The sequence below is a fragment of the Dipteris shenzhenensis genome, chromosome 10 (genome assembly GCF_047967505.1).
Source record: "Dipteris shenzhenensis isolate YYH24624 ecotype China chromosome 10, Dip_SZ_1.0, whole genome shotgun sequence".
NCBI lineage: Eukaryota > Viridiplantae > Streptophyta > Polypodiopsida > Gleicheniales > Dipteridaceae > Dipteris > Dipteris shenzhenensis.
The window spans coordinates 10,478,862-10,505,161 of record NC_141605.1 but is presented as its reverse complement, the minus strand read 5'-3'; the positions used below and the strand labels follow the sequence as shown (position 1 = coordinate 10,505,161).

Genomic DNA, 26,300 nt, shown 5'->3' with positions numbered 1-26,300 from the left:
TGAAATCAATTATCTTAAAAGAAAGAAAGTCTCATGCTAATTAAATAGTCGACTCTTTGCCAAGATTTGAACTTTCACCTACCACCATCCAAAAGAAAAAGTTAGTGAGAACATATACCTAGATGAATCCAGGAACATTCCCAAACTCATCCTCTAAAAACACAACATAGTGCAGTTTCAATCTCGCGATAGTCACTCATAAGATTGAAAACCATAAACTCCATCACGCATAGCAAGGACTAGCTACTATGACATCCCCACTAACGTCATCAGTGCCCAACAGTGGGTGTAGACCATAGTATAAAAATATGGTCTCACACATACAAATCCACACACCCACACATACTTGAGCATCCTTTTATACAAAGTCTTTGTACTGACTTTCTGTCAGCACTCCGGAGGTGAAGGGCAAACTCAGCCATGACGAAGGCTAGCACTAAAGGAGAAGGCTAATAAAAAAGTAGTCCAAAATCTCTTCATTCAAGCTACCCACTGTGTGTGAAGTCTAAACAATTTCATTTTAGTCTCTCCCAAACGAGCATCTAAATCTAGCTAATATGGCAACACACCATTTAAGAAAGAATTATCACAATACCTGGACGAAAACTTCACAAGGTGAAATTTGCATGTCCGCTAATACGGTAGAAGCATATACTTAGATGAATCCAGGAACATTCCCAAACTCATCCTCTAAAAACACAACATAGTGCAGTTTCAATCTCACGATAGTCATTGATAAGATTGAAAACCATAGACTCCATCACGCATAGCAGGGACTAGCTACGATGACATCCCCACTGACGTCATCAGCGCCCAACAATGGGTGTAGACCGTAGTATAAAAATATGCTCTCACACATACAAATCCACACACCCACACATACTGGAGCATCCTTTTATACAAAATCTTTGTACTGAGTTTCTGTCGGCACTCCGGAGGTGAAGGGCAAACTCAGCCATAACGAAGGCTAGCACTAAAGGAGAAGGCTAATAAAAAAGTAGTCCAAAATCTTTTCATTCAAGCTGCAATTGCTTGTGAAGTCTAAACGATTTCATTTTAGTCTCTCCCAAACGAGCATCTAAATCTAGCTGACAGGGCAATGCACCATTCAAGATAGAAAGAAGTAAGTTAGTGAGAACAAACTTACTTCAACATAGCCATGAACTTGTCATCGTTGTCAAGGGTACATGAAAGAGTTGACAAAGATAAACTGACACACAAGAAATTTATTAAAAATTTGCCTCCATATTAGAGGCTTCAACATTACACAAATCTTCTTTTGCAAATAAGGCAAGAGTCTTGACTAGTTTTTATTCCTTTTCGGATTCGAAGTCATATTAGTGAGGTCAAAAGTGTCCATAGATTCCATATTAATGAGGTTCTTTTGGTTATGACCTGGACGTATGGGAACCCATCCCCAAAAGAGTCTCTTAATCTTGTTTTCCAGATAACTCAAGGATTTTAGCCATATCTTTTTTTCATAAGCATATAGCCAGGGATTATAGTCACACATTTTTTGGTTCTATAAGAAGCATATAAATCTTATGAGGTCCAAAAGTTCTATGTAAAGGCCTAAGGTCATAGAAACCTATGTGTGTGTGTGTGTGTGTGTAACTACAGTGCTTGATTTTGGTGTTCCCTGTGATCCTGATCTGGCTCCTATTTCAAAGATTGAAGTTGTTATGTCTGATGCTTCTTCACTGCTGCCAACTTCTGCTGTTATGGAAGATGTAATGGATCCCTCTTTGGTTCATCCTCCTGTTCTTTCAGACACTTCCTATCGTCGAGGAACAGTTACAATGTATTTCTGCTCAGGATGATATTGTTGGAAATAATGATATGGAGTCTTGCTCCTTTCCAGATACTTCTGTTCAGACAGTGGCTGCAGTGCAAACATCTACTTTGGAGACTGGTTGTATTCAGGATACTGAGGTTCCCTTTTGTTTGGATTCTTTTCATCCATGGTTGAGGCATGTTTTTGACCCTTTGGTTCAGAAGTTTAGGATACCAGCTTATCTCAAGAAAAACCATAAGGGCAAAAAGCAACTTTGTTTCATTGATGGGGCCACTTCTCCCTTATATCATTTTCTGGAAGTGAATAATCTTAAGATGGAGGATATACTGCTTGATCCTCCCCCTGGTTAATGTATAGTTTTTTACTTTCCGGTGATCTCTGGGAAGTTTTTCTCCCAAGAGTTTCACTTGTAATCTTTTTAATTTGTACTTCATGGTGGGTTTTCTCCTCTTTTTGAGGTTTCCCCCACAGAAATATATGGTTTCACAAAAAAAAAAAAAAAAAAAGAGTGTGACACGTCCCCAACACTCTTGAAACCTCTGATCTGCAAGCAAACACAAGAACACACCAACGTGAGGAAACTGAGCAGGCTGCTCACCACCCAGCCATGACATCTACGAGATGTGATCCCGAATCAAGAGATGTCCCCTCCGAGCCACAAGCTGAGCTACTGGCACGAACTCCCAACCAGATCCTAACCAGCCTGGTGTCCCATACCACCAGGTGGCGTTGTGAAGCCTGGGATCTACTACTCGGCCTTGGGCTACGCTATGATGCAGGCGCGCGGATGCAGGCGCGCGTCCGCGACTCAATCTAGGATCAGACCTAGCACGTGGGAACGAAACTTGCTCCCATCGGCTCTCTGAGAACTGAACCTCTGGGCCCCTTATATAGACTCGGGTCCCAAGCGCCAAAAATAGCGAAGACCTCTAACTGGTTCGTACCCTTGCCACTCAACCTGAGAATCAAGCTTGCCTAGCTCTAAGCCTCCCCAGGCTACCTGAGCTAGTCTAGTGTACCCAGTACACGTCGGATATCAATCCGTGCACATGACATACTTCCTCTCCTCTAAGAACTCACTCCTGAGTTCGCTAAAAAACCCGGGAATGTTCTCTGGAGGTTTTGTAATGTCTCCCATGTTGCATCCTCCTCAACACGATCCTTCCACTTGATCTTGTATTCCGTGATAGTTCTATTACGAATCTGTCTTCCACGAAATTCAAGAATACACTCAGGTTCGTGTGGAATAAAAGTCAAATCTTCAACTTCTATTATTTCTTGAGGAGAAACAAGTTGATCATCCGCACCCAATACTTCTTTCAGTTTACTGACATGAAAGACTGGATGTACTTTAACATCAGGAGGCAATTCTAGTCGATATGCAACTGGTCCAATTCTTTTAATGACCTTGAACGGACCACAGTATCTGGGGGATAACTTCGGAACCAAACCACTACTTAGGCTCTTGGATTCCTTGAGAATTCACAAATATACCATCGTTCCTTCAGAGAACTCTCTAGGTGAACGATGTCTATTAGCATAAAATCTGTCCCGATCTTGGGCACTTCTAATAGATTCCTTGGCAAACTGCAACATTTCCTGCATGTCTAGCAAGAATGTCTTTGCAGCATCATTTTGGATTCCCTTTAACCCAACCATAACTGGTGACTTAGGTTGAAATCTGTACATAAGCGTAAAAGGATTGTAACCAGTACTCGAATGCTTTGCACTGTTATAAGCAAATTCTATCATCGGTAGATAATCTTCCCATGAAGACTGTCTCTTAGAAACATATGCCCGAAGCATATCTTCAACCAATTGGTTGACCTTCTCTGTACTGCCATCGGATTGTGCATGATCTGAGGAGCTCATACTGAGAGTAGTTTCTAACTTCTCAAAAACAAGTGTCCAAAAGTTACTTGTAAACTTCGAGTCCGTGTCATTGACTATGTCAGAGGGCAAACCATACAGCTTAAACAAGTGGTCCACAAACTCGTTAGCCAGCTGAACAGCTGAAATAGTTGTTCTAGTAGGTAAGAATCGAGCCATTTTTGTCAGACGGTCGACTATGACTCAAATGGAGTCATTACCCTTGCGCGTTCGAGGCAAACCAGTAATACTTTCCCATTTATTACCTGGAATTTGCAATGGCTGTAATAAACCCGCGCTTCTAAGGCGTTCCGCCTTAGTAACCTAACAAACCCGACAACCTACCACAGTTTTTTCAATAAATGCATGCATCTTAGGCCAATAAAAGGTATGCTTCACAAGAGACAGAGTCCGATGTATACCCGGATGTCCAGCACTAGGAGCATCATGACACTCCCAGAGAATCTTGGATCAAAGTTCCAAAACATGTGGCACACAAATCTTTCCATTCCGGAACAGCAAGCCGTTCCTAATCATCCACACTGACCTCCCACTGCCTGTACCGTAGGTGGCACAATCCTTGAGTCTTGGTCAACCATGGAAGTCCCATCCTGGACTTTCTGCCAATAAGAACTGAAATGACTATCAGTTGCGCAAAGCCCTCTCAAGGATTGAAATAGGTCTGAGGATATTTTCGTAAATGACATAGCATTTACAAACTTGACTCGACTTAAGGCATCCGCCACATTATTCAGCGAACCCTTTCGATAACGTATTTCAAAATCAAAATCTTGCATTAATTCTGCCCATCTAGCCTTCCGTCCCCTCAATTTAGACCCATCACACACATACTTGATTGACTGATGATCGGTCAATACAAGAAACTTCGAACCATACAAGTAGCGTCTCCAAACCTTCAGTGTATACACGACTGCATATAGTTCTTTTTCTAGTGTAGGCCAATGATATTGGGTGTGGTCTAGCTTCTTACTCTCAAAATCTGCCCTCTTGGAATAAAGCTGCCCCAATCGCAAAATCACTCGCATCGGCCTCTAAAACATAAGGCCGGGCAAGATCGGGTAATGCAAGAACGGGTGCTTCCTTGATAGCTAACTTCAAGGTTTCGAACGCCTTGTTCAATGTATCATTCTAAGAGATCGGATTGGTAGACCTACGTCCACGACCTTTCAATATGTTTGTCAGGGGTGCCGTGATGTGTGAATAATCATGCATAGACTTCTGTAGAAATACTGTAAATCCTAGGAAAGAACGAAGTTGTTTCACAGTTTGAGGGATAGACCATTCTAAAACCTTTTGGATACGATCCAAATACCTTCAGAAGAAATCTTGTGTCCTAAGTAAATGATCTCCTTCATAAAGAAGTCACATTTACTCATCTTGGCATAGAGCTTATGCTGTCTTAGAATAACTAAGACAATCCAGAGGTGTCCTATGTGATCCTCTAGCGTTCGGCTATATACCAAGATGTCATCTAAGAACGCTACAACGAATTTGCCCAAAAAATCTCGGAACAAATCGTTCATCATTTGCTGGAAGGTGGCAGGAGCATTGGTCAAACCAAAAGGTAATACAAGAAACTCGTAGTAGCCATACCTAGTTTGGAATGCGGTTCTATTTATGTGTTTAGCATAGATACGGATTTGGTGATATCCCGTACGTAAATGAATCTTAGTGAAATACTTCGCTCTGGCCAAATGGTCTATTAGATCATCGGAACGAGGTAGAGGGTATCGATTCTTAATTGTCACTTTATTCAATCGTTTATAATCTATACACATTCTCCAGGTAGAATCTTTCTTCTTTCTTAAGAGGACAGGTGCTCCCCAAGGTGATTTACTTGGGCGAATATAGCCCATATTCAAGTAATCCTGTAGCTGTGAAGCTAACTCATCCTCCTCAAGCTGGCTCATCCTATAAGGTGGAACACTAATAGGCTGAGCCCCAGGTACTAAGTCTATGCGATGATCTACTGCCCGTTCTTTTTTTCCGAAAAAACAGTTCTAATTATATTACTTCGAGAACAAGATACAAGAGGTCAGCTTATAGCTGACGGGCTGCGTACACAAACCGGACGCAGCCCAAAAGGTAGCATAATAAATCATACTCTCACGGAGGAATATGCTGAGTGTGAATGAACAGCCATCGGGGTGGTGAGTAGTGCCACCGAAGGCCCTGCGTAGTCTGCTCGAAGAAGAGGCTCTGTGAATCCCAAGCCTGGAGGAAGCGTCTCCGCTTCTCCTGACCAGCCCGGGAGTCTCCCTGAATCTGGTCCCACTGGCCTCTGAGGGTATGAATAATCTCACTCCAAATCTCCGCCATGATCTGGGCAGTCGATAAGGAGGTGCCACCGAGGATCTGCGCGCAGCGCGAGGTCCAGATGTGCCATCCTGTAATGCTGCTGATAATCTCCCAGACTGGCTGCCTCTCCCGAACTCCTGTATCAGCCTCTGCTAGGTGCTGTGGGATACCCTCGAGCGGCCCCCACGTCCCCTGTGTGATAAGGAAAGTGGGGTCCTGCTGGCATGCCTCGAACAAGTGATGAAGACCAGGTGCGGTGCTGCACCAACAGAACGCGCCCCAAGTGATCACTCCTAGCTCTGGTGCTGCACGAGTAAGAAGCCCGAAAGTCCACCTCCACACTTCCTGGGCGCGCATGCAGCTCCACAGGCAGTGTTTTGGTGACTCCTCATCCGCATGGCAAATCTGACAGCAACCGTCCTGGCCTATCTGCCTCAACCAGCTCCCCACTGGAAGACCTTTGTGGGTAAGAAGCCACAGGAAGTACGAGATCTTCCGCGGCCGCCAGCTCTCCCACAAGGCCTTCCAGAAAGCCTGCAAAAAGAACCTGGAGATACCCTGTGCGTACCAGCTAGGACGCTGGGTGGGGGGGCGGCTCTGCATCCTCCCGAGAATTCGCCTGCCCAGAGTCGTGCTGTAAGCGAAGAAGGAAGTCTGCCCCTGTCCTGTCACAATCTCTGGCCACCACCACTCTCCTGGGTCCCACTCAAGCTCTGACAAGGCCCGCCCCTCCCAGAGCCAAAGACGCCAAAGCTGCAACTGGTCCTGCTCGATACTAGGGTCGGTATGCCAGACCTTCCCCAGAAGGCCTACGACCCTAACCCTCTGCCACGGTAGTAGGGGGTCAATGAGCGCATCCTCTCTCCTGAGTCGTCCGTCCCCTGAAACCGCGAAGAAGGCGATAGAGGAGTCATCCAAACGTCCTGCGACCACCAGTGGGATGCCACGGGGGGTGAACTGTCCCAGCCAGTGGGTGTCTCCAGGCATGAGGACCTGAGGCTCAGGTGGAGCCAACCAAGCGGCTGGGATCGCTCCGTCGATCTCCGTGCGTCTCGCCTGGACTCCGCGTGCACCTCCCGCTGCGTCTGCCAGATCGGCCATCTCCAGATGTCTGTACGTATCCCTCCAAACTCGAAGGGACCGGGCTGGCCCCCTCATCCAGCCGTCCCACCTGATGTGTGATCTCTCCCCCAACTGAAGGCCCTCGGCGTCTCTGACCTGCCCATTCCAGACGAGCGGCTGGCGATCGATCTCCTCCTGACAGCTGGGCTGGGACTGAATGAGACTGAGACGGAGCCGCCTCCAAACCATGAGGAGGCTACGAACGAGTGGGGAGCGGGGCTGAGTGAGCGGGGCGGAAGTGAAGATCCACCTGAAGGACGGTAGCCACTCTCCACCTCGGCGCGGGACACAAGAGCCGACTCCCTGCTGGAGTACAACTTCCACGTCTGCCCCCCTGGGGTCAAACCGCGGATGATAAGCTTGCCTAAAAGGCCTGACTCTGAAGCTCTGGATCAATGACCCCCAGACCCCCCTCCGCCTGCGGAAGAATGACTGTCTGCCAAGCAACCCTGGCTCTGGTATCTCTCTGCCCATCCTCCCCAGACCAAAGAAAGTTCCGAACCAACCTCCTGAGCTGTGCCACGCTGGATCTCGAGAAGCACCAACAGGAAGCCACATACCAAGCCGTGGCTAGAAGGACCTGGTTAACTACTAAAGCACGACCTGCAAGGGACAGCTTAGCAGTGCTCCAGAAAGCCAGCTTCCGTCGGATGGAATCTAGCACCGGGAGAAACTGCTGAGCTGGCGTAATGTCTAGGCCAACCTGGAAGCCAAGGTATCTAGCTGTCTGACCACGTGGAATCCATCTGAAGCCCAGGAATCGCCCCCACTGAGAACACGCCCCCGGGTCTGTGAGAAAACCAACTGATTTGTTCCAGTTGATTTTCGCACCAGCGGCCGAGCAGAAAACCTCCAGGGCCATCCGCACCCTCTCTAGCATCCTCTCATCGTCCTGGACATAAAGGGCTGTATCATCTGCGTACTCTGAGTCCAGAAGCTCCGTGTCCTCCCGGAGTGGAAGGCGAACACCCCTGAGCCCTGTGGACCTCGCCCGAAGGTAGTAAGTCATGGCCTCGGCGAAGAAGAGAAACAGATAAGGAGCCAGGGGACAACCCTGACGTACTGATCTCTCCAAGCTGAAACGCTCACCCATCCTGCCTCCAATGATGACTCTGCTAGACGCTGTCCTGTACAAAGCTGAGATACCCTGAATCCAGCCTGCCGGGAAACCTAGCCGCTCCAGAGTCCCCTCCAAAAAGGACCAATCCACGCGATCGTAGGCCTTCTCGAAGTCGAGAAGTAAAATGGCAAGGTGTGAACCGCTGTACTGAGCCCACTCCGCCGCCTCTGAAAAGATGAAGACATTATCCAGGATACTGCGGTCCTGGACAAAGCCTGTCTGAGTGTCATGGACGAGGTCTGGGAGTAGAGGTCGAACTCTGGCACTGATCATCTTGGCGAGGATTTTGTAGGCAGTGGTAAGGAGAGTGATCGGACGCCACTGGCGGATCTCCTGTCTATCTCCTCCCTTCGGGATGAGGCAAATCAGTCCCGAGGAGAGGCTCTCTGGCATCTGACCGCTGCTGAAAATCCCCTGCAGAGCTGCAAGGAGGGGCTGATGGATCTGGTCCCAGAAGGAGGTGAAGAAAGCTCGGGATAGCCCATCCTCACCTGGGCATTTCTGCCCATCAATAGCCATCAAGGCCTCCAACATCTCATCCGCGGTGAACGGCGCCAACAAAGACGCCTGCATGCTGGGCTGGACCAGGGATGGAATGTGCCTCCACACCTCCTCACGGTCACGACTAGCACGAGGGGCAAGTGGCTCCTGCTGGAAGAGGGTCCTGTAGAAGTCAGTGGCCAACCCCATGACCTCCCCCGGGTCCGTAACAATGTGACCATCCGCTGTCCTGAGACTCCGTAGCTGATCACCTGCAGCTCTCTGGCCGTGTGTCCTGAAGAACTCCCTGCACATCCGGTCACCCTTCCGGGCCCAGAAGGAGAGAGAGGCGTGATAGGAGAACTCGGAGCGACGCTGGAGGGTCTCCTCCAAGAGGGCTCTGGCTCGAAGGGCCTGGATCCGAAGCTCCTCCGAGCCCGGGGAAGACTGCTGAAGTCGCTGAATGGAGGCGAGGTCCCTCCGAAGAGCTCTCTCTCTGCCCCACCAATCCTGTCGAACCTGTAGGGCTGCGAGCTGGCAGATCTGGCTGGACTCCTGCAGAGCCTGCGCGACCGAGTCTACCAGATCCATGCCCTCCCCCCAGTCTCTGTCCCAAAGACTGCAAATGCTGCTACGGACGTCCACCCTCGAGAAGATGGAATCGGGAATCCTGCATGATCGGGGGGGGAGAGTCTGGGCTGCCGAATCTAATGAGAGGAGCACAGGCGCATGGTCGGATAGTGTCGTCCCTGGAACAATGCCCGCCTGGCCACCTCTGCTGATGGCCCAATCACTGACATAAAACCTATCAAGCCGCTCCAGGAGTCTGCCTCCTTCCCTGCGGAAGCCCCAAGAGAAGTCCAGGCTCCCGTGCCAACCCCGGAAGGACGGGTCTCTCCAACTGTCCCTCCCTCCTGTCGCGAAGATGAAAGAGTCCCAAGCTGACTGCTCTGCCTGAGCCATACCTGTGAACTCCGGATCTCTACCCTGCTGGTCCTCCAAGGTCTCCAGGTTGTTGAAGTCTCCTCCAACAATCCAGGAATCCATGTCTGGAAGAATCCCTGTAAGTGTCCTCCAAAAGGTGGCTCTGCATCTGAGGTCTGTGGGAGCATAAATGTTGAGGATTCCTATCTTGGATCCCTCCAAATTCAGGCCTACCCAAAGGGCTCGGCCTGGGATCAACGTGCCGTGACCGAAAACTGACTGAGCTAACTGCTCGCACACGGAGGTACAGACCCCCCCGCTCCTCCCCTGTGCGCCGATCGAAGGCTCCCAATAAGTGTAGGAGCGTCCAGGGAGAACCTTCCCGCAGCTACGGGCATGAGCCGCAGAAAGCTTGTGCTCCTGGAGCAGCAGTACATCCAATCGACCAATCACTGCAGGCTGAAGTTCCTGACGCAAAATGAGCTTCCTGGGACCACGGGTACTCGAAGAGTGAAACCCGTTCACATTCCAGGAAACGAGGTGTAGGCTCATGGAGAGGGATGGGGGGCTGCGAACAGCTGTCTGCTCGCAGAAGAAGTCGAAGAAGAATCAGACAGATCGGAGTGGAGGCGCTGCCGCTTGTGAGAAGGTTTGGAGGGGGAGACGGGGTCGTCCTGCCCGTTCTTCAAAACCTTCAGCAAAGGCGAGAGGCCCCTAGTGCCATGAACAAATGCTTTCTCGAGCCAGCTCGAGATCTCTGAAGCAGTCATCCCGTAGAAGGTTCGGAGTTTCTGTTGGGACCAAGCTCTGACATCCTGGGGAAGAGGCCATGCCAGGGGGGGTCTGAGGATCACGATCAATCGGAAACGTTTGGCAGCGCAACGCCACCGCAAGCGCACATCGCCCTCGGACCACTGAGTCTCGAGGAGCTGCCCACCGGACGGGCCTATCCAGGAGCAAATCTGGGCGTGTGTCTGCTCTCTGAGAGCCTCCCACACCGAGTCGTCTGTCCAGGTCTCGGTGCCATCGCTGAGGAACGTGAAGGCGAAGCTAGGGCCATCCCTGGGAGCCAAGGCACCAATCCTCCCATCCGCCCCTTTGCGGAGCATGAAGATACTAATGTCGAGACAAGCCGGGAAGGTCCCAAGGTCGGCCACATCCAGGTAGTCCCAGGGGCCAGATCTGTAAAAGTCTCGAGGGAGCTCTCTCTCCTGGAGCTGAGACCCAGCTGAGTTTGCCACTGAGGGGCTAGCGGGAAGGGAAACCTGCTCCACTGGTGGTACAGACACCAGGTGTCCTGCAAGCGGGGGAGGAAGGGGAGGAGGCTGCGGGATAGGCGACTCGGGCTCCACGGAGGCGACTGGCGGAGAAGGTGGAGGAGGTGGAGCGGAGGCTGCACTCGGCTGGGAAGGCGACGGTGCAGCTAACTCTGTAGGAGGGGCGAGGGGAGCAGGGGGGGGAGGGGGATGGGGATGCATCTGGAACTGGGGCTGAGAGGGAGGGGGAGGGGGAGGGGACTGAGGAAAAGGAGGCGGGGGCTGAAACTGCGGGGCGGGCGAAGGGGGGGGGAAACTGGGGAAACCGGGGAGAAGGCGGGGGGGTGGGGGAGAGGAGGATCTGAGGCTGTGGAGGGCGGGCTGCCGTCGAAGAAGAGGCTCTCCCAGGTCCCTGGGGCATCTGCCTGTCAGGCCTGTGGAGTGCTGCTGCAGGAATGGTGACCTCTGCCTCCTTGCCTTTATCCGAAATCTTCTTATTCTTTCCTCTTTTCCTTCGAACCTCGGTCCAACCGCCCACTACCTCTGGCCCAGGCTCCGACTGCCTCGGCTCCTCCTGACGTGGCTGTCCGGGGGGGGGAGGTGGGGGCGGAGGGGGCGGGGGCGGGGAGGGTCGAGACGAGCTGGCAAAGCGTGGACAAGCAGCCGCCAAGTGCCCAAAGCCATGGCACCGCAGGCACTGACCTGGCTGTCCGGTGACTATCATGCTCTGGGTGATACTGTCGGCACCTGTAACGATCTCGATCACTGCAGGGAGAGTCGCAGGATCCGCCACAGCCACACGGACTCGGGGAGCTCCTGCCGTGGTCACCGCATCGGCAAAGGTGTCGTGCATAACCCAGCCAAAATGGGAGCCCAAGTCCCTGACAATCGGCCGCAGCTCAGTAGCAAGCCCTGGAAAAACGAGTGTCACTGGGTGGCGAGGTATACGGAACCGAGTATCGAAATCCGCTGCGCTGAAACCACGGTACCACGGGACTATCATGATGATCTTCCCATCCACCGATGTGGGGGAACCGGCAACCAGATTGCTCGCAGCTTTCTCACTGGAGAGTTTGAGCCAGAAGATGCCCCTTCCCATAAGGGCCACCTCCTCAATGTGGCCATCCTCTAGCAAGAGAGTGGACTGGAGCCAGTCCCTGATGGTAGACCTGGAGGGGGAGTGTCCAATGACTCTACCGTAAACAGAGGTACGAGCAAAGTCACTGGCTACCGCCTGAACACGGGATGATTGTTGCTCTGTCAGGATAACGCGGTAGGCATCTGGAGAGGGAGGGTCCGACTGGGCCTCCGGATCCGGGCTGGGGGCCGCCATACCGCCAAGACTAACTGCAAGCTTCCGATGAAGAAAAACAGGCTGCCACCCAAGAAGGGGATGAAGCGGCGGTGGAGCCTGGGGGTGAGGCGGGCGAGGCGAAATGAAGGGTCGGAGGGGTCGAAGCTGAGGGCGGGGCGAAGGCTGCGGGGTGCGGGGAGTACGGAAGGGGCGAGAGGGCGGGGGGGGGGGTGAAGTTGGAATGGCGGGGGTGGAGAGGTGAAGCGGGGGGGCGAGGGGAGCGGAATGAGGCGGAGGCGGGTGAAGCGAGGGGTGAAGGAGCAGCGAGGGGGCGGGTTGGAGCGGGGTGGATGGCGAGGGAGCAGCGAGGGGCGGAATGGCGGAGGCGGGGCGAGGGCGAGGCGGGCTGGGGAGAGAGAGAGAGAGAGAGAGAGAGAGAGAGAAAAAAAAAAAAAAAAAAAAAAACGAGGCGACGCGACGCGACGCGACGCGGGATGGAGCGCGCGGTTAGAGCGGCGGCGAGGGGGGGTTAGAGCGGAGGCGGTTATAGCGGCAGCGAGGGGGGGGTTAGAGCGGGGGCGAGGGGCGGGGTGGAGCGAGGGGGCGGGATGGAGCGGAGGTAAGGGGGCGGGATGGAGCGAGGGGGCGGGTTGGAGCGAGGGGGGGAGGGGCGAGGGGCGGGTTGGAGCGAGGGGGCGGATTGGAGCGAGGGGGCGAGGGGCGGGTTGGAGCGAGGGGGCGGGAAGGAGCGGAGGCAAGGGGGCGGGATGGAGCGAGGGGGCGGGATGGAGCGAGGGGGCGGCTGGAGCGGAGGTGAGGCGAGGGGTAGCGGGAGGGGTGGAGGTGGTCGCAGCGAGGGGGGGGGGAGCGAGGGGGGAGGTAGGGGCTAACGGCGAGGGGGGGAGGGGAAGCTCGCAGGAGCGCTTTCGATCTTTTTTTTTAATCATACGACAACTCATTCATCCTTTGAAGTTACGTCTTGAAAACATCTACTGCCCGTTCTGGAGGTAAACCTTCCGGCAGTTGAGCAGGGAATACATCCAGGAAATCATCTAACAACGTTCTCAATTCACGGTGTTCAAACACACTTAAATCATTCTTGTTATTAAGGGAGACAACAAATGAAGAAAGCGGAATCAAAACACACTGATAGACATCATAATGAGAAGTGTTTAATATATTCCGAAGCTGCATCGCAGATACAATAGGTCTCTGAGAAGAGGGAATGTCATCACACTGAATACAAAATTGGGTGTCCTTTTTCAAAAGAAAGAGTATGGTCCTTCCATCTAATCCGAATATCGTGGGTTTTAAACCACTCTATTTCGATTAATAAGTCCACATGCTCCAAGTGCATGACATAGCACGTAAGAGCCGCTGTGTAGTCTTGAATCTGGATAGAAAAGGCTTCAATCTTGCGATCCCAAAACTGCTTTTCAGCTAGAAGCTGCACCTCATAGGTGTGATCGCTAAGTATCGTGGACAGTCCCATCTTCTGCACAAGTTTGTAATTACAAAAATACCTGTCATCAAAACTTGATTAGCTCCCTTAGCTTTGGTACCCGGACCCGCCTGGAGCTTCGGTCCCGGCGCTTGCTTCTGGTTCTTGCGCTTAGGACAATCATTCTTAGTGTGGTCCCGCTTCTCGCAGAAGAAGCAACGTCCTTCCTTCTTTAGCTTCAAGGTACGAAGGAAACGGGCACGATCATTCTTCGCTTGAGTCAAATGTTTCTTGGAGGCGTTGTCTATAGACTTCGTCTCCCCGATACCAGTGGTAGACTGGAAGAACTTCCGCTTGTTCTTTCCACCTGTGTCGGCAACTGTGGTTCCCTTTGCACTGGCCATGGTATCATCATAAATACACGCGTAATTCATGGCCTCTTGCAACGTGGTACACTTGTTGTTCTTGATCTGTAACTTGTAGGAGTCAGGCAAACCATCCACAAAGAAACCTAACAAGGTCACTGGATCCATCTTTGTAGCTCTAGTCTGCAAATCCCGAAACCTCTGAAGGTAAATCTCAAAAGTCAAATTCAGCTTGGACATATCGAGGGCTTTTAACTTGCCTACTATATCGTAATCTTCCTCCTTCTTCAGAAACTCTTTCCTGAAGACCCCTTCGAATTCTATCCATGTTGCAGGCTTGGGTTGGAGTTCCTCCCACCACAATAAAGCCTTTCCTGACATAAACCGTGCTGCAAGCTGTATTTTCTTGTCATCTGGGTAAGGGTGAAACTGGAAGTGTACTTGCCACTTGTGCAACCAAGTGTCAGCAACCTCCTTGGTACGAGACTTTTGATCTCCGGGAAAAGGATTTGGAGTGATGTTTGGACCTAACACTGAAGCCATGGCATCCACATGCGTGAGCGCCTGAACAGTGCTGGTCAAAAGTGTGAGTGTAGTCTGAATCCCTTGGAGTTGCTGTGTCGCGTGAGCGCCTGAACAGTGCTGGTCAAAAGTGTGAGTGTAGTCTGAATCCCTTGGAGTTGCTGTGTCAACCCCGTTTGATTCGTGTTAACGTGCTCAAACTTTCCATCAAGAGCAGTGGTGAATTCATTGAAGGCTTTTTTCGTAATCAGATCATCGTAGAGTCCCTGGTCATCCTCCGCATGGTAGTTCAAATCCTAGTCTCCCATTGCAAGCTCAGGGTCTACAGAATCAGCCATGACTGAAATCTGATCTGAAAAGAAGATAGGCTAGAGAAGAGAAACAAGCAGGTGTCCTTAGAGCTAGGAGGTAGAAACGAAGTGGAAGCTGGCCAAGAAGGAGGCGATGGAAGAAGGGAAAGCTAGTCGATGAAGAAGGTAAGCAGGCTGAGCTGAGCTGACGATTCAGCTCAGATTCTGGAACCTGGAACTCCGCTCCTGGCTGTCCGTACGAAGTGCTGTAGCAAGCCGTACGAATGTTCTGGCTCTCGGGCGTGAAGGTGTAGAGGGGCTGGAATTCTGCGCAATCTACAGGCTATGGGAGAAGGCAATTTGGCCAAACTTATAGCGGGAGAGCAGGCTTTTAGTAAAGCCCTGCTTTTCCAAAAGCTCACCCTCCAAAAACGGAGGGGTAGCACTTTTTTAGCCCCCAGGCCCCCCCGAAAAGCAGCTGACCCAAATTGTGATCTATCCCTATCCTGTTGCGCACCTTCCTACGCTCCCCTTCTACCTGCCATCACAACCCCTGAGCAGCCAGCCGACATACGGGATCCCCTTGGGTTCGCCCCAACTTTGCGCTCTCTCCTGACTCCCTTCTGATGCCTCTACCTGGTCCCCACTACTTCCTCCTATCTACACCTCTCTCCCTCTCTCTCAACCTGTCACTTCTTGCAACGAAATCCCCCTGCTCTCTCTCTCTCTCCTTCCTTCTTTCCCTAGATCTTAACCACTTCCCAAAACCCAATGAACCAAACAAACACTTGCAGGGTTTGAGCATGAATTTTGAAATTAGGGCATACCTGGAGGAGAAAATCGTCCAAAATTCTTGGAACAGAAGTTCCTACCTCTGGAGTTGGCTCTGATACCAACTGACACGTCCCCAGCACTCTTGAAACCTCTGATCTGCAAGCAAATACAAGAACACACCAACGTGAGGAAACTGAGCAGGCTGCTCACCACCCAACGATGACATCTACGGGATGTGATCCCGAATCAAGAGATGTCCCCTCCGAGCCACGAGCTGAGCTACTGGCACGAACTCCCAACCAGATCCTAACCAGCCTGGTGTCCCATACCACCAGGTGGCACTATGAAGCTTGGGATCTGCTGCTGGGCCTTGGGCTATGCTATGATGTAGGAGCGCGTCCGCGACTCAATCCAAGATCAAACCTAGCACCTGGGAACAAAACTTGCTCCCATCGGCTCTCTGAGAACTGAACCTTTGGGCCCCTTATATAGACTTGGGCCCCAAGCGCCAAAAATAGCGAAGACCTCTAATTGGTTCGTACCCTTGCCACTCAACCCGAGAATCAAGCTTGCCTAGCTCTAAGCCTCCCCAGGCTACCTGAGCTAGTGTAGTGTACCCAGTACACGTCGGATACCAATCCGTGCACATGACAGTGTGTGTGTGTGTGTTGTGACTTTGATATGCAACTATAGTGAAGATTAAAATGAAAGAAATGGGTTTTCCTGAACTAAATTGTAACAAGGCTTTACTTCCTTGGATCAAAATAATCAGAATAACTTGTCCTATACCTCTTCTTTGGGGTTTACTTTTTGAAGTATTTATTTGTATGTGCATGTGGCTGACAGGTTGGGAGTGGGGGTATTGTGAGGGATCCAGATGTACACAAGGAGGTAAAGATTTTGCAACTTAAATCTGCCCTGTGAATTTAATCTTACGTATTGGATTCTATCTTTTTCTCTTTGGAAAAGTTGATGTGAGTATTTGGTCTTCATTGGGTTGTTTCTTTCTTGAAAGCATCTGATGCGAATCCTCATTGGATCCTTTCTTTTGAAAACGTTTGTGTCAGAAAATTTTCCCCCCAAACAGTCTTGCGACTGGAGTGATGACATTTATCTGATTTGCTGGTGTGCAAGGACGAGGACATCATGAGATTGATAAATTTTAGAACGTGTACTACTCAGACTTACATTATTTATAGCTAGAAAAGAATTAATCACATCAGTAAAATGGAAAATGTGTTCTTGTGATGGGCAATGATATGTTGAGAGTTAAAACGCCTTCAATCTTGGACATCAACTTATATTCAGAAATTTTTCTTGTGCAATGTCATGATGCCGATGTGAGAAGTGCAGCGGAAATGAATGGAAGAGAGAGAGAGAGATAGCATGCCTCACACACACACACACACACACTGAGAAGGAGAGAGAGGCATAGGAGAACTGCAAGTGATCTCTGGAGAAAACTCCGCTACAACTGGGGGGCGTACAACAGGGCTGGCTCTGCTCCTCTGCCAGGCCCTCCAAGAGATGATGATCTGCTGCTCCAGAAGATAGGGAATGAGTGGAGAGGGGCAGCCCCTCCCCTAGTCGGCCAGCATAGGGGGTCACCGACCAGCAGCTAATGAGGGCCGACCCTCTGCCCTAGGGGCTGACCCCTACAGCCCTTATATGAGGCTGCACAAGACCCCAAAGCAAGGGCCTGACAGCCGACAGCCAGGGCGCTAGGGCCGACTGCCCCTAGCCCTCCACAAGGTGCTGCGTCAGCCTCTAAGAGGGGCTGTACCCTCTGCCTCCGGCCGACCTGCACAAGAGGAAGGGCCGACCCACCTCTGCCCTCCATAAGGGTTGAACTATTGCGCCTCAAGGGCCAACTGACATGCCACCCTCCAGCCTCTAGGCCTCCCCAATGTGCAGCAAGATATGCCTACACAAGGGCAGCCATGGAAGGGCATGTGAACCAGCATGGGGCCCAGGAGGACCACGCAGTACGTATCCTAGTCTATCCTCATGGGGGCGGGCACACCCACAATAGAGGCCCTCACTCTCTACCCTAGCCTCACTCACTGGGCGGGCACACCCACAAGCTAGGCCCTCTCTCTCTACGGTGACATCAGAAGATGACCTCTAACAACCAAATAGGCTTCTCTATCTCATTGGCCATATTTTTTTTTTTTTTTGCCGAAAAAACAGTGCTAATTATATTACTTCGAGAACAAGATACAAGAGGTCAGCTTATAGCTGACGGGCTGCGTTCACAAACCGGACGCAGCCCAAAAGGTAGCATAATAAATCATACTCTCACGGAGGGATATGCTGAGTGTGAATGAACAGCCATCGGGGTGGTGAGTAGTGCCACCGAAGGCCCTGCGTAGTCTGCTCGAAGAAGAGGCTCTGTGTGTCCCAAGCCTGGAGGAAGCGTCTCCGCTTCTCCTGACCAGCCCGGGAGTCTCCCTGAATCTGGTCCCACTGGCCTCTGAGGGTATGAATAATCTCACTCCAAATCTCCGCCATGATCTGGGCAGTCGATAAGGAGGTGCCACCGAGGATCTGCGCGCAGCGCGAGGTCCAGATGTGCCATCCTGTAATGCTGCTGATAATCTCCCAGACTGGCTGCCTCTCCCGAACTCCTGTATCAGCCTCTGCTAGGTGCTGTGGGATACCCTCGAGCGGCCCCCACGTCCCCTGTGTGATAAGGAAAGTGGGGTCCTGCTGGCATGCCTCGAACAAGTGATGAAGACCAGGTGCGGTGCTGCACCAACAGAACGCGCCCCAAGTGATCACTCCTAGCTCTGGTGCTGCACGAGTAAGAAGCCCGAAAGTCCACCTCCACACTTCCTGGGCGCGCGTGCAGCTCCACAGGCAGTGTTTTGGTGACTCCTCATCCGCATGGCAAATCTGACAGCAACCGTCCTGGCCTATCTGCCTCAACCAACTCCCCACTGGAAGACCTTTGTGGGTAAGAAGCCACAGAAAAAATGAGATCTTCCGCGGCCGCCAGCTCTCCCACAAGGCCTTCCAGAATGCCTGCAAAAAGAACCTGGATATACCCTGTGCGTACCAGCTAGGACGCTGGGTGGGGGGGCGGCTCTGCATCCTCCCGAGAACTCGCCTGCCCAGAGTCGTGCTGTAAGCGAAGAAGGAAGTCGGCCCCTGTCCTGTCACAATCTCTGGCCACCACCACTCTCCTGGGTCCCACTCAAGCTCTGACAAGGCCCGCCCCTCCCAGAGCCAAAGACGCCAAAGCTGCAACTGGTCCTGCTCGATACTAGGGTCGGTATGCCAGACCTTCCCCAGAAGGCCTACGACCCTAACCCTCTGCCACGGGAGTAGGGGGTCGATGAGCGCATCCTCTCTCCTGAGTCGTCCATCCCCTGAAACCGCGAAGAAGGCGATAGAGGAGTCATCCAAACGTCCTGCGACCACCAGTGGGATGCCACGGGGGGTGAACTGTCCCAGCCAGTGGGTGTCTCCAGGCATGAGGACCTGAGGCTCAGGTGGAGCCAACCAAGCGGCTGGGATCGCACCGTCGATCTCCGTGCGTCTCGCCTGGACTCCACGTGCACCTCCAGCTGCGTCTGCAAGATCGGCCATCTCCAGATGTCTGTACGTATCCCTCCAAACTCGAAGGGACCGGGCTGGCCCCCTCATCCAGCCGTCCCACCTGATATGTGATCTCTCCCCCAACTGAAGGCCCTCGGCGTCTCTGACCTGCCCATTCCAGACGAGCGGCTGGCGATCGATCTCCTCCTGACAGCTGGGCTGGGACTGAATGAGACTGAGACGGAGCCGCCTCCAAACCATGAGGAGGCTACGAACGAGTGGGGAGCGGGGCTGAGTGAGCGGGGCGGAAGTGAAGATCCACCTGAAGGACGGTAGCCACTCTCCACCTCGGCGCGGGACACAAGAGCCGACTCCCTGCTGAAGTAACATCTTCCACGTCTGCCCCCCTGGGGTCAAACCGCGGATGATAAGCTTGCCTAACAAGGCCTGACTCTGAAGCTCTGGATCAATGACCCCCAGACCACCCTCAGCGTGCGGAAGAATGACTGTCTGCCAAGCAACCCTGGCTCTGGTATCTCTATGCCCATCCTCCCCAGACCAAAGAAAGTTATGAACCAACCTCCTGAGCTGTGCCACGCTGGATCTCGAGAAGCACCAACAGGAAGCCACATACCAAGCCGTGGCTAGAAGGACCTGGTTAACTACTAAAGCACGACCTGCAAGGGAAAGCTTAGCAGTGCTCCAGAAAGCCAGCTTCCGTCGGATGGAATCTAGCACCGGGAGAAACTGCTGAGCTGACGTAATGTCTAGGCCAACCTGGAAGCCAAGGTATCTAGCTGTCTGTCCACGTGGAATCCATCTGAAGCCCAGAAATCGCCCCCACTGAGAACACGCCCCCGGGTCTGTGAGAAAACCAACTGATTTGTTCCAGTTGATTTTCGCACCAGCGGCCGAGCAGAAAACCTCCAGGGCCATCCGCACCCTCTCTAGCATCCTCTCATCGTCCTGGACATAAAGGGCTGTATCATCTGCGTACTCTGAGTCCAGAAGCTCCGTGTCCTCCCGGAGTGGAAGGCGAACACCCCTGAGCCCTGTGGACCTCGCCCGAAGGTAGTAAGTCATGGCCTCGGCGAAGAAGAGAAACAGATAAGGAGCCAGGGGACAGCCCTGACGTACTGATCTCTCCAAGCTGAATCGCTCACCCATCCTGCCTCCAATGATGACTCTGCTAGACGCTGTCCTGTACAAAGCTGAGATACCCTGAATCCAGCCTGCCGGGAAACCTAGCCGCTCCAGAGTCCCCTCCAAAAAGGACCAATCCACGCGATCGTAGGCCTTCTCGAAGTCGAGAAGTAAAATGGCAAGGTGTGATCTGCTGTACTGAGCCCACTCCGCCGCCTCTGAAAAGGTGAAGACATTATCCAGGATACTGCGATCCTGGACAAAGCCTGTCTGAGTGTCATGGACGAGGTCTGGAAGTAGAGGTCGAACTCTGGCACTGATCATCTTGGCGAGGATTTTGTAGGCAGTGGTAAGGAGAGTGATCGGATGCCACTGGCGGATCTCCTGTCTATCTCCTCCCTTCGGGATGAGGCAAATCAGTCCCGAGGAAAGGCTCTCTGGCATTTGACCGCTGCTGAAAATCCCCTGCAGAGCTGCAAGGAGGGGCTGATGGATCTGGTCCCAGAAGGAGGTGAAGAAAGCTCGGGATAGCCCATCCTCACCTGGGCATTTCTGCCCATCAATAGCCATCAAGGCCTCCAACATCTCATCCGAGGTGAACGGCGCCAACAACGTCGCCTGCATGCTAGGCTGGACCAGGGATGGAATGTGCCTCCACACCTCCTCACGGTCACGACTAGCACGAGGGGCAAGTGGCTCCTGCTGGAAGAGGGTCCTGTAGAAGTCAGTGGCCAACCCCAGGACCTCCCCCGGGTCCGTAACAATGTGACCATCCGCTGTCCTGAGACACCGTAGCTGATCACCTGCAGCTCTCTGGCCGTGTGTCCTGAAGAACTCCCTGCACATCCGGTCACCCTTCCGGGCCCAGAAGGAGAGAGAGGCGTGATAGGAGAACTCGGAGCGACGCTGGAGGGTCTCCTCCAAGAGGGCTCTGGCTCGAAGGGCCTGGATCCGAAGCTCCTCCGAGCCCGGGGAAGACTGCTGAAGTCGCTGAATGGAGGCGAGGTCCCTCCGAAGAGCTCTCTCTCTGCCCCACCAATCCTGTCGAACCTGTAGGGCTGCGAGCTGGCAGATCTGGCTGGACTCCTGCAGAGCCTGCGCGACCGAGTCTACCAGATCCACGCCCTCCCCCCAGTCTCTGTCCCAAAGACTGCAAATGCTGCTACGGACGTCCACCCTCGAGAAGATGGAATCGGGAATCCTGCATGATCGGGGGGGGAGAGTCTGGGCTGCCGAATCTAATGAAAGGAGCACAGGCGCATGGTCGGAGAGTGTCGTCCCTGGAACAATGCCCGCCTGGCCACCTCTGCTGATGGCCCAATCACTGACATAAAACCTATCAAGCCGCTCCAGGAGTCTGCCTCCCTCCCTGCGGAAGCCCCAAGAGAAGTCCAGGCTCCCATGCCAACGCCGGAAGGACGGGTCTCTCCAACTGTCCCTCCCTCCTGTCGCGAAGATGAAAGAGTCCCAAGCTGACTGCTCTGCCTGAGCCATACCTGTGAACTCCGGATCTCTACCCTGCTGGTCCTCCAAGGTCTCCAGGTTGTTGAAGTCTCCTCCAACAATCCAGGAATCCATGTCTGGAAGAATCCCTGTAAGTGTCCTCCAGAAGGTGGCTCTGCATCGGAGGTCTGTGGGAGCATAAATGTTGAGGATTCCTATCTTGGATCCCTCCAAATTCAGGCCTACCCAAAGGGCTCGGCCTGGGATCAACGTGCCGTGACCGAAAACTAACTGAGCTAACTGCTCGCACACGGAGGTACAGACCCCCCCGCTCCTCCCCTGTGCGCCGATCGAAGGCTCCCAATAAGTGTAGGAGCGTCCGGGGAGAACCTTCCCGCAGCTACGGGCATGAGCCGCAGAAAGCTTGTGCTCCTGGAGCAGCAGTACATCCAATCGACCAATCACTGCAGGCTGAAGTTCCTGACGCAAAATGAGCTTCCTGGGACCACGGGTGCTCGAAGAGTGAAACCCGTTCACATTCCAGGATACGAGGTGTAGGCTCATGGAGAGGGATGGGGGGCTGCGAACAGCTGTCTGCTCGCAGTCGAAGTCGAAGAAGAATCAGACATATCGGAGTGGAGGCGCTGCCGCTTGTGAGAAGGTTTGGAGGGGGAGACGGGGTCGTCCTGCCCGTTCTTCAACACCTTCAGCAATGGCGAGAGGCCTCTAGTGCCATGAGCAAATGCTTTCTCGAGCCAGCTCGAGATCTCTGAAGTGGTCATCCCGTAGAAGGTTCGGAGTTTCTGTTGGGACCAAGCTCTGACATCCTGGGGAAGAGGCCATGCCAGGGGGGTCTGAGGATCACGATCAATCGGAAACGTTTGGCAGCGCAACGCCACCGCAAGCGCACATCGCCCTCGGACCACTGAGTCTCGAGGAGCTGCCCACCGGACGGGCCTATCCAGGAGCAAATCTGGGCGTGTGTCTGCTCTCTGAGAGCCTCCCACACCGAGTCGTCTGTCCAGGTCTCGGTGCCATCGCTGAGGAACGTGAAGGCGAAGCTAGGGCCATCCCTGGGAGCCAAGGCACCAATCCTCCCATCCGCCCCTTTGCGGAGCATGAAGATACTAATGTCGAGACAAGCCGGGAAGGTCCCAAGGTCGGCCACATCCAGGTAGTCCCAGGGGCCAGATCTGTAAAAGTCTCGAGGGAGCTCTCTCTCCTGGAGCTGAGACCCAGCTGAGTCTGCCACTGAGGGGCTCGCGGGAAGGGAAACCTGCTCCACTGGTGGTACAGACTCCGGGTGTCCTGCAATCGGGGGGGGGAGGGGGAGGAGGCTGCGGGATAGGCGACTCGGGCTCCACGGAGGCGACTGGCGGAGAAGGTGGAGGAGGTGGAGCGGAGGCTGCACTCGGCTGGGAAGGCGACGGTGCAGCTAACTCTGTAGGAGGGGCGAGGGGAGCAGGGGGGGAGGGGGATGGGGATGCATCTGGAACTGGGGCTGAGGGGGAGGGGGAGGGGGAGGGGACTGAGGAAAAGGAGGCGGGGGCTGAAACTGCGGGGCGGGCGAAGGGGGGGAAACTGGGGAGAAGGCGGGGGGGTGGGAGAGAGGAGGATCTGAGGCTGTGGAGGGCGGGCTGCCGTCGAAGAAGAAGCTCTCCCAGGTCCCTGGGGCATCTGCCTGTCAGGTCTCTGGAGTGCTGCTGCAGGAAGGGTGACCTCTGCCTCCTTGCCTTTATCCGAAATCTTCTTATTCTTTCCTCTTTTCCTTCGAACCTCGGTCCAACCGCCCACTACCTCTGGCCCAGGCTCCGACTGCCTCGGCTCCTCCTGACGTGGCTGTCCGGGGGGGGAGGTGGGGGCGGAGGGGGCGGGGGCGGGGAGGGTCGAGACGAGCTGGCAAAGCGTGGACAAGCAGCCGCCAAGTGCCCAAAGCCATGGCACCGCAGGCACTGACCTGGCTGTCCGGTGACTATCATGCTCTGGGTGATACTGCCGGCACCTGTCACGATCTCGATCACTGCAGGGAGAGTCGCAGGATCCGCCACAGCCACACGGACTCGGGGAGCTCCTGCCGTGGTCACCGCGTCGGCAAAGGTGTCGTGCATAACCCAGCCAAAATGGGAGCCCAAGTCCCTGACAATCGGCCGCAGCTCAGTAGCAAGCCCTGGAAAAACTAGTGTCACTGGGTGGCGAGGTATACGGAACCGAGTATCGAAATCCGCTGCGCTGAAACCACGGTACCACGGGACTATCATGATGATCTTCCCATCCACCGATGTGGGGGAACCGGCAATCAGATTGCTCGCAGCTTTCTCACTGGAGAGTTTGAGCCAGAAGATGCCCCTTCCCATAAGGGCCGCCTCCTCAATATGGCCATCCTCTAGCAAGAGAGTGGACTGGAGCCAGTCCCTGATGGTAGACCTGGAGGGGGAGTGTCCAATGACTCTACCGTAAACAGAGGTACGAGCAAAGTCACTGGCTACCTCCTGAATATGGCCATCCCATAAGGGCCACCTCCTCAATATGGCCATCCTCTAGCAAGAGAGTGGACTGGAGCCAGTCCCTGATGGTAGACCTGGAGGGGGAGTGTCCAATGACTCTACCGTAAACAGAGGTACGAGCAAAGTCACTGGCTACCTCCTGAACACGGGATGATTGTTGCTCTGTCAGGATAACGCGGTAGGCATCTGGAGAGGGAGGGTCCGACTGGGCCTCCGGATCCGGGCTGGGGGCCGCCATACCGCCAAGACTAACTGCAAGCTTCCGATGAAGAAAAACAGGCTGCCACCCAAGAAGGGGATGAAGCGGCGGTGGAGCCTGGGGGTGAGGCGGGCGAGGCGAAATGAAGGGTCGGAGGGGTCGAAGCGGAGGGCGGGGCGAAGGCTGCGGGATGCGGGGAGTACGGAAGGGGGCGGGAGGGCGGGGGGGGGGGGTGAAGTTGGAATGGCGGGGGTGGAGGGGTGAAGCGGGGGGGTGGGGGGAGCGGAATGAGGCGGAGGCGGGTGAAGCGAGGGGGTGAAGGAGCAGCGAGGGGGCGGGTTGGAGCGGGGTGGATGGCGAGGGAGCAGCGAGGGGCGGAATGGAGCGGAGGCGGGGCGAGGGCGAGGCGGGCTGGAGAGAAGGGGGGGAGGGGGGGGGGGGGGGGACGAGGCGAGGCGAGGCGGGATGGAGCGGAGGGGGCGGTTGGAGCGGCGGCGAGGGGGGGGTTGGAGCGGGGGCGAGGGGCGGGTTGGAGCGAGGGGGCGGGATGGAGCGGAGGTAAGGGGGCGGGATGGAGCGAGGGGGCGGGATGGAGCGAGGGGCGGCTGGAGCGGAGGTGAGGCGAGGGGTAGCGGGGTGCCGGCGGGGGGGGGAGGAGAGGGGACGGGGGTCGAGGGCGGACGGGAGGGGTGGAGGTGGTCGCGGCGAGGGGGGGGGAGCGAGGGGGGAGGTAGGGGCTAACGGCGAGGGGGGGAGGGGAAGCTCGCAGGAGCTCTTAGATCTCATTGGCCATATGAGGAGGTAGATATCATCCATTGCTTAAATGCATCCATGGTGGTGTATAAGAGTGCAGAGAGAGTGGAGTTTCGAAACAAGGCACAAAGATGCGTATTTCAGAACAAACCAGCAACCTTTGAAAATATAAAGGGATGTGGATTATATTGGAAGCTGTGGCCGTCACCTAATCGTAGATTGTGAAAACATAACTGAATAATCTAGTGCTGCACACAGGTGCAAACTGATGATGCCGTGTATGCACAGCATTGTATGGAACCTCCGGAATACCATTAAACACATTTTGATCCAAAATACTTGCAAAAATCCTGCCCCCCAAAAACTGCAATGCTTGTTTCATTAGGCTGCTGCTTCTGCAAATGCTTCTTCTTTCCACCTGAGCACCTCCTTCCATCTACTCCCAAGCTCCCTTGTGCCCCTTTGCAAAGCTGCCTTCTATGCTCTCCTCTTCCTTCGACGCACCTCAGGCAGATGCTCTTCCATGACGCCCCTTCTTTGGACTATTAATTGATGGAATGCTATGTTTTAGGGACTAGAGGAAAATGCAAGATGAAAGCCTGCAAGAATCCTAGATCAGGGAGAAATGACTGTTTGGAACCCAAAGAGATACCTACATTGCTGATTGCTTGGCATGGACTTCCTATATCTAAGGCCACCTAGGAAACCGTTTACCAGATACGGAGAGCATTTCCAAATTTTATCATCGTGGACACTGATTCTTGAAGAGTGAAGGAATGTTGCATGCCAGCTGAGTGTGGCATGACCTTGGATGGATGGTTGAAAGGATTCCTTAGAGAGGTCATTTAGTAGTTTGTCGTAATCCAATGTGAACAATGTTATACTTGGTGGTTCAATTTGTAGTGCGATTTATAGAGGGTTACGGATTTGATGATTAAATTGAATGATCAAGGATTAGGCTTGTCAAGGTCCTGGTGAGGGTTGCAGGAAGACTAGAGACTCCTATGGGTTCTACATAGATATTTAAGGACTAGAGAGTGGAAGTGCCTAGGGGAACCATTTTCTTAGTCATGCATGTAACCTCAGAAAGGGTGCATGAGAGTATACCAAAAGGGGAGTGCCTATAGCAGGCGACTTGGCAAGCTGC

At 53.5% G+C, this 26,300-nt stretch overlaps 1 protein-coding gene across 3 annotated transcripts in view; it reads left to right on the top strand.

The window, feature by feature from the left end:
• The window catches only part of LOC147897391 (bacterial hemolysin-like protein), a 61,197-nt gene that overhangs the window by 23,620 nt on the left and 11,277 nt on the right, over positions 1 to 26,300 (top strand). For all 3 annotated transcript variants that reach the window (XR_015541671.1, XM_087380322.1, XM_087380321.1), the window contains one exon: positions 16,418 to 16,462. Coding sequence is in view for 2 of the 3 variants with exons in the window: in XM_087380322.1 (XP_087236448.1) it covers positions 16,418 to 16,462 (45 nt within the window). In the remaining variant the exon portion in view is untranslated. The remainder of the gene's footprint in view (positions 1 to 16,417; positions 16,463 to 26,300) is intronic.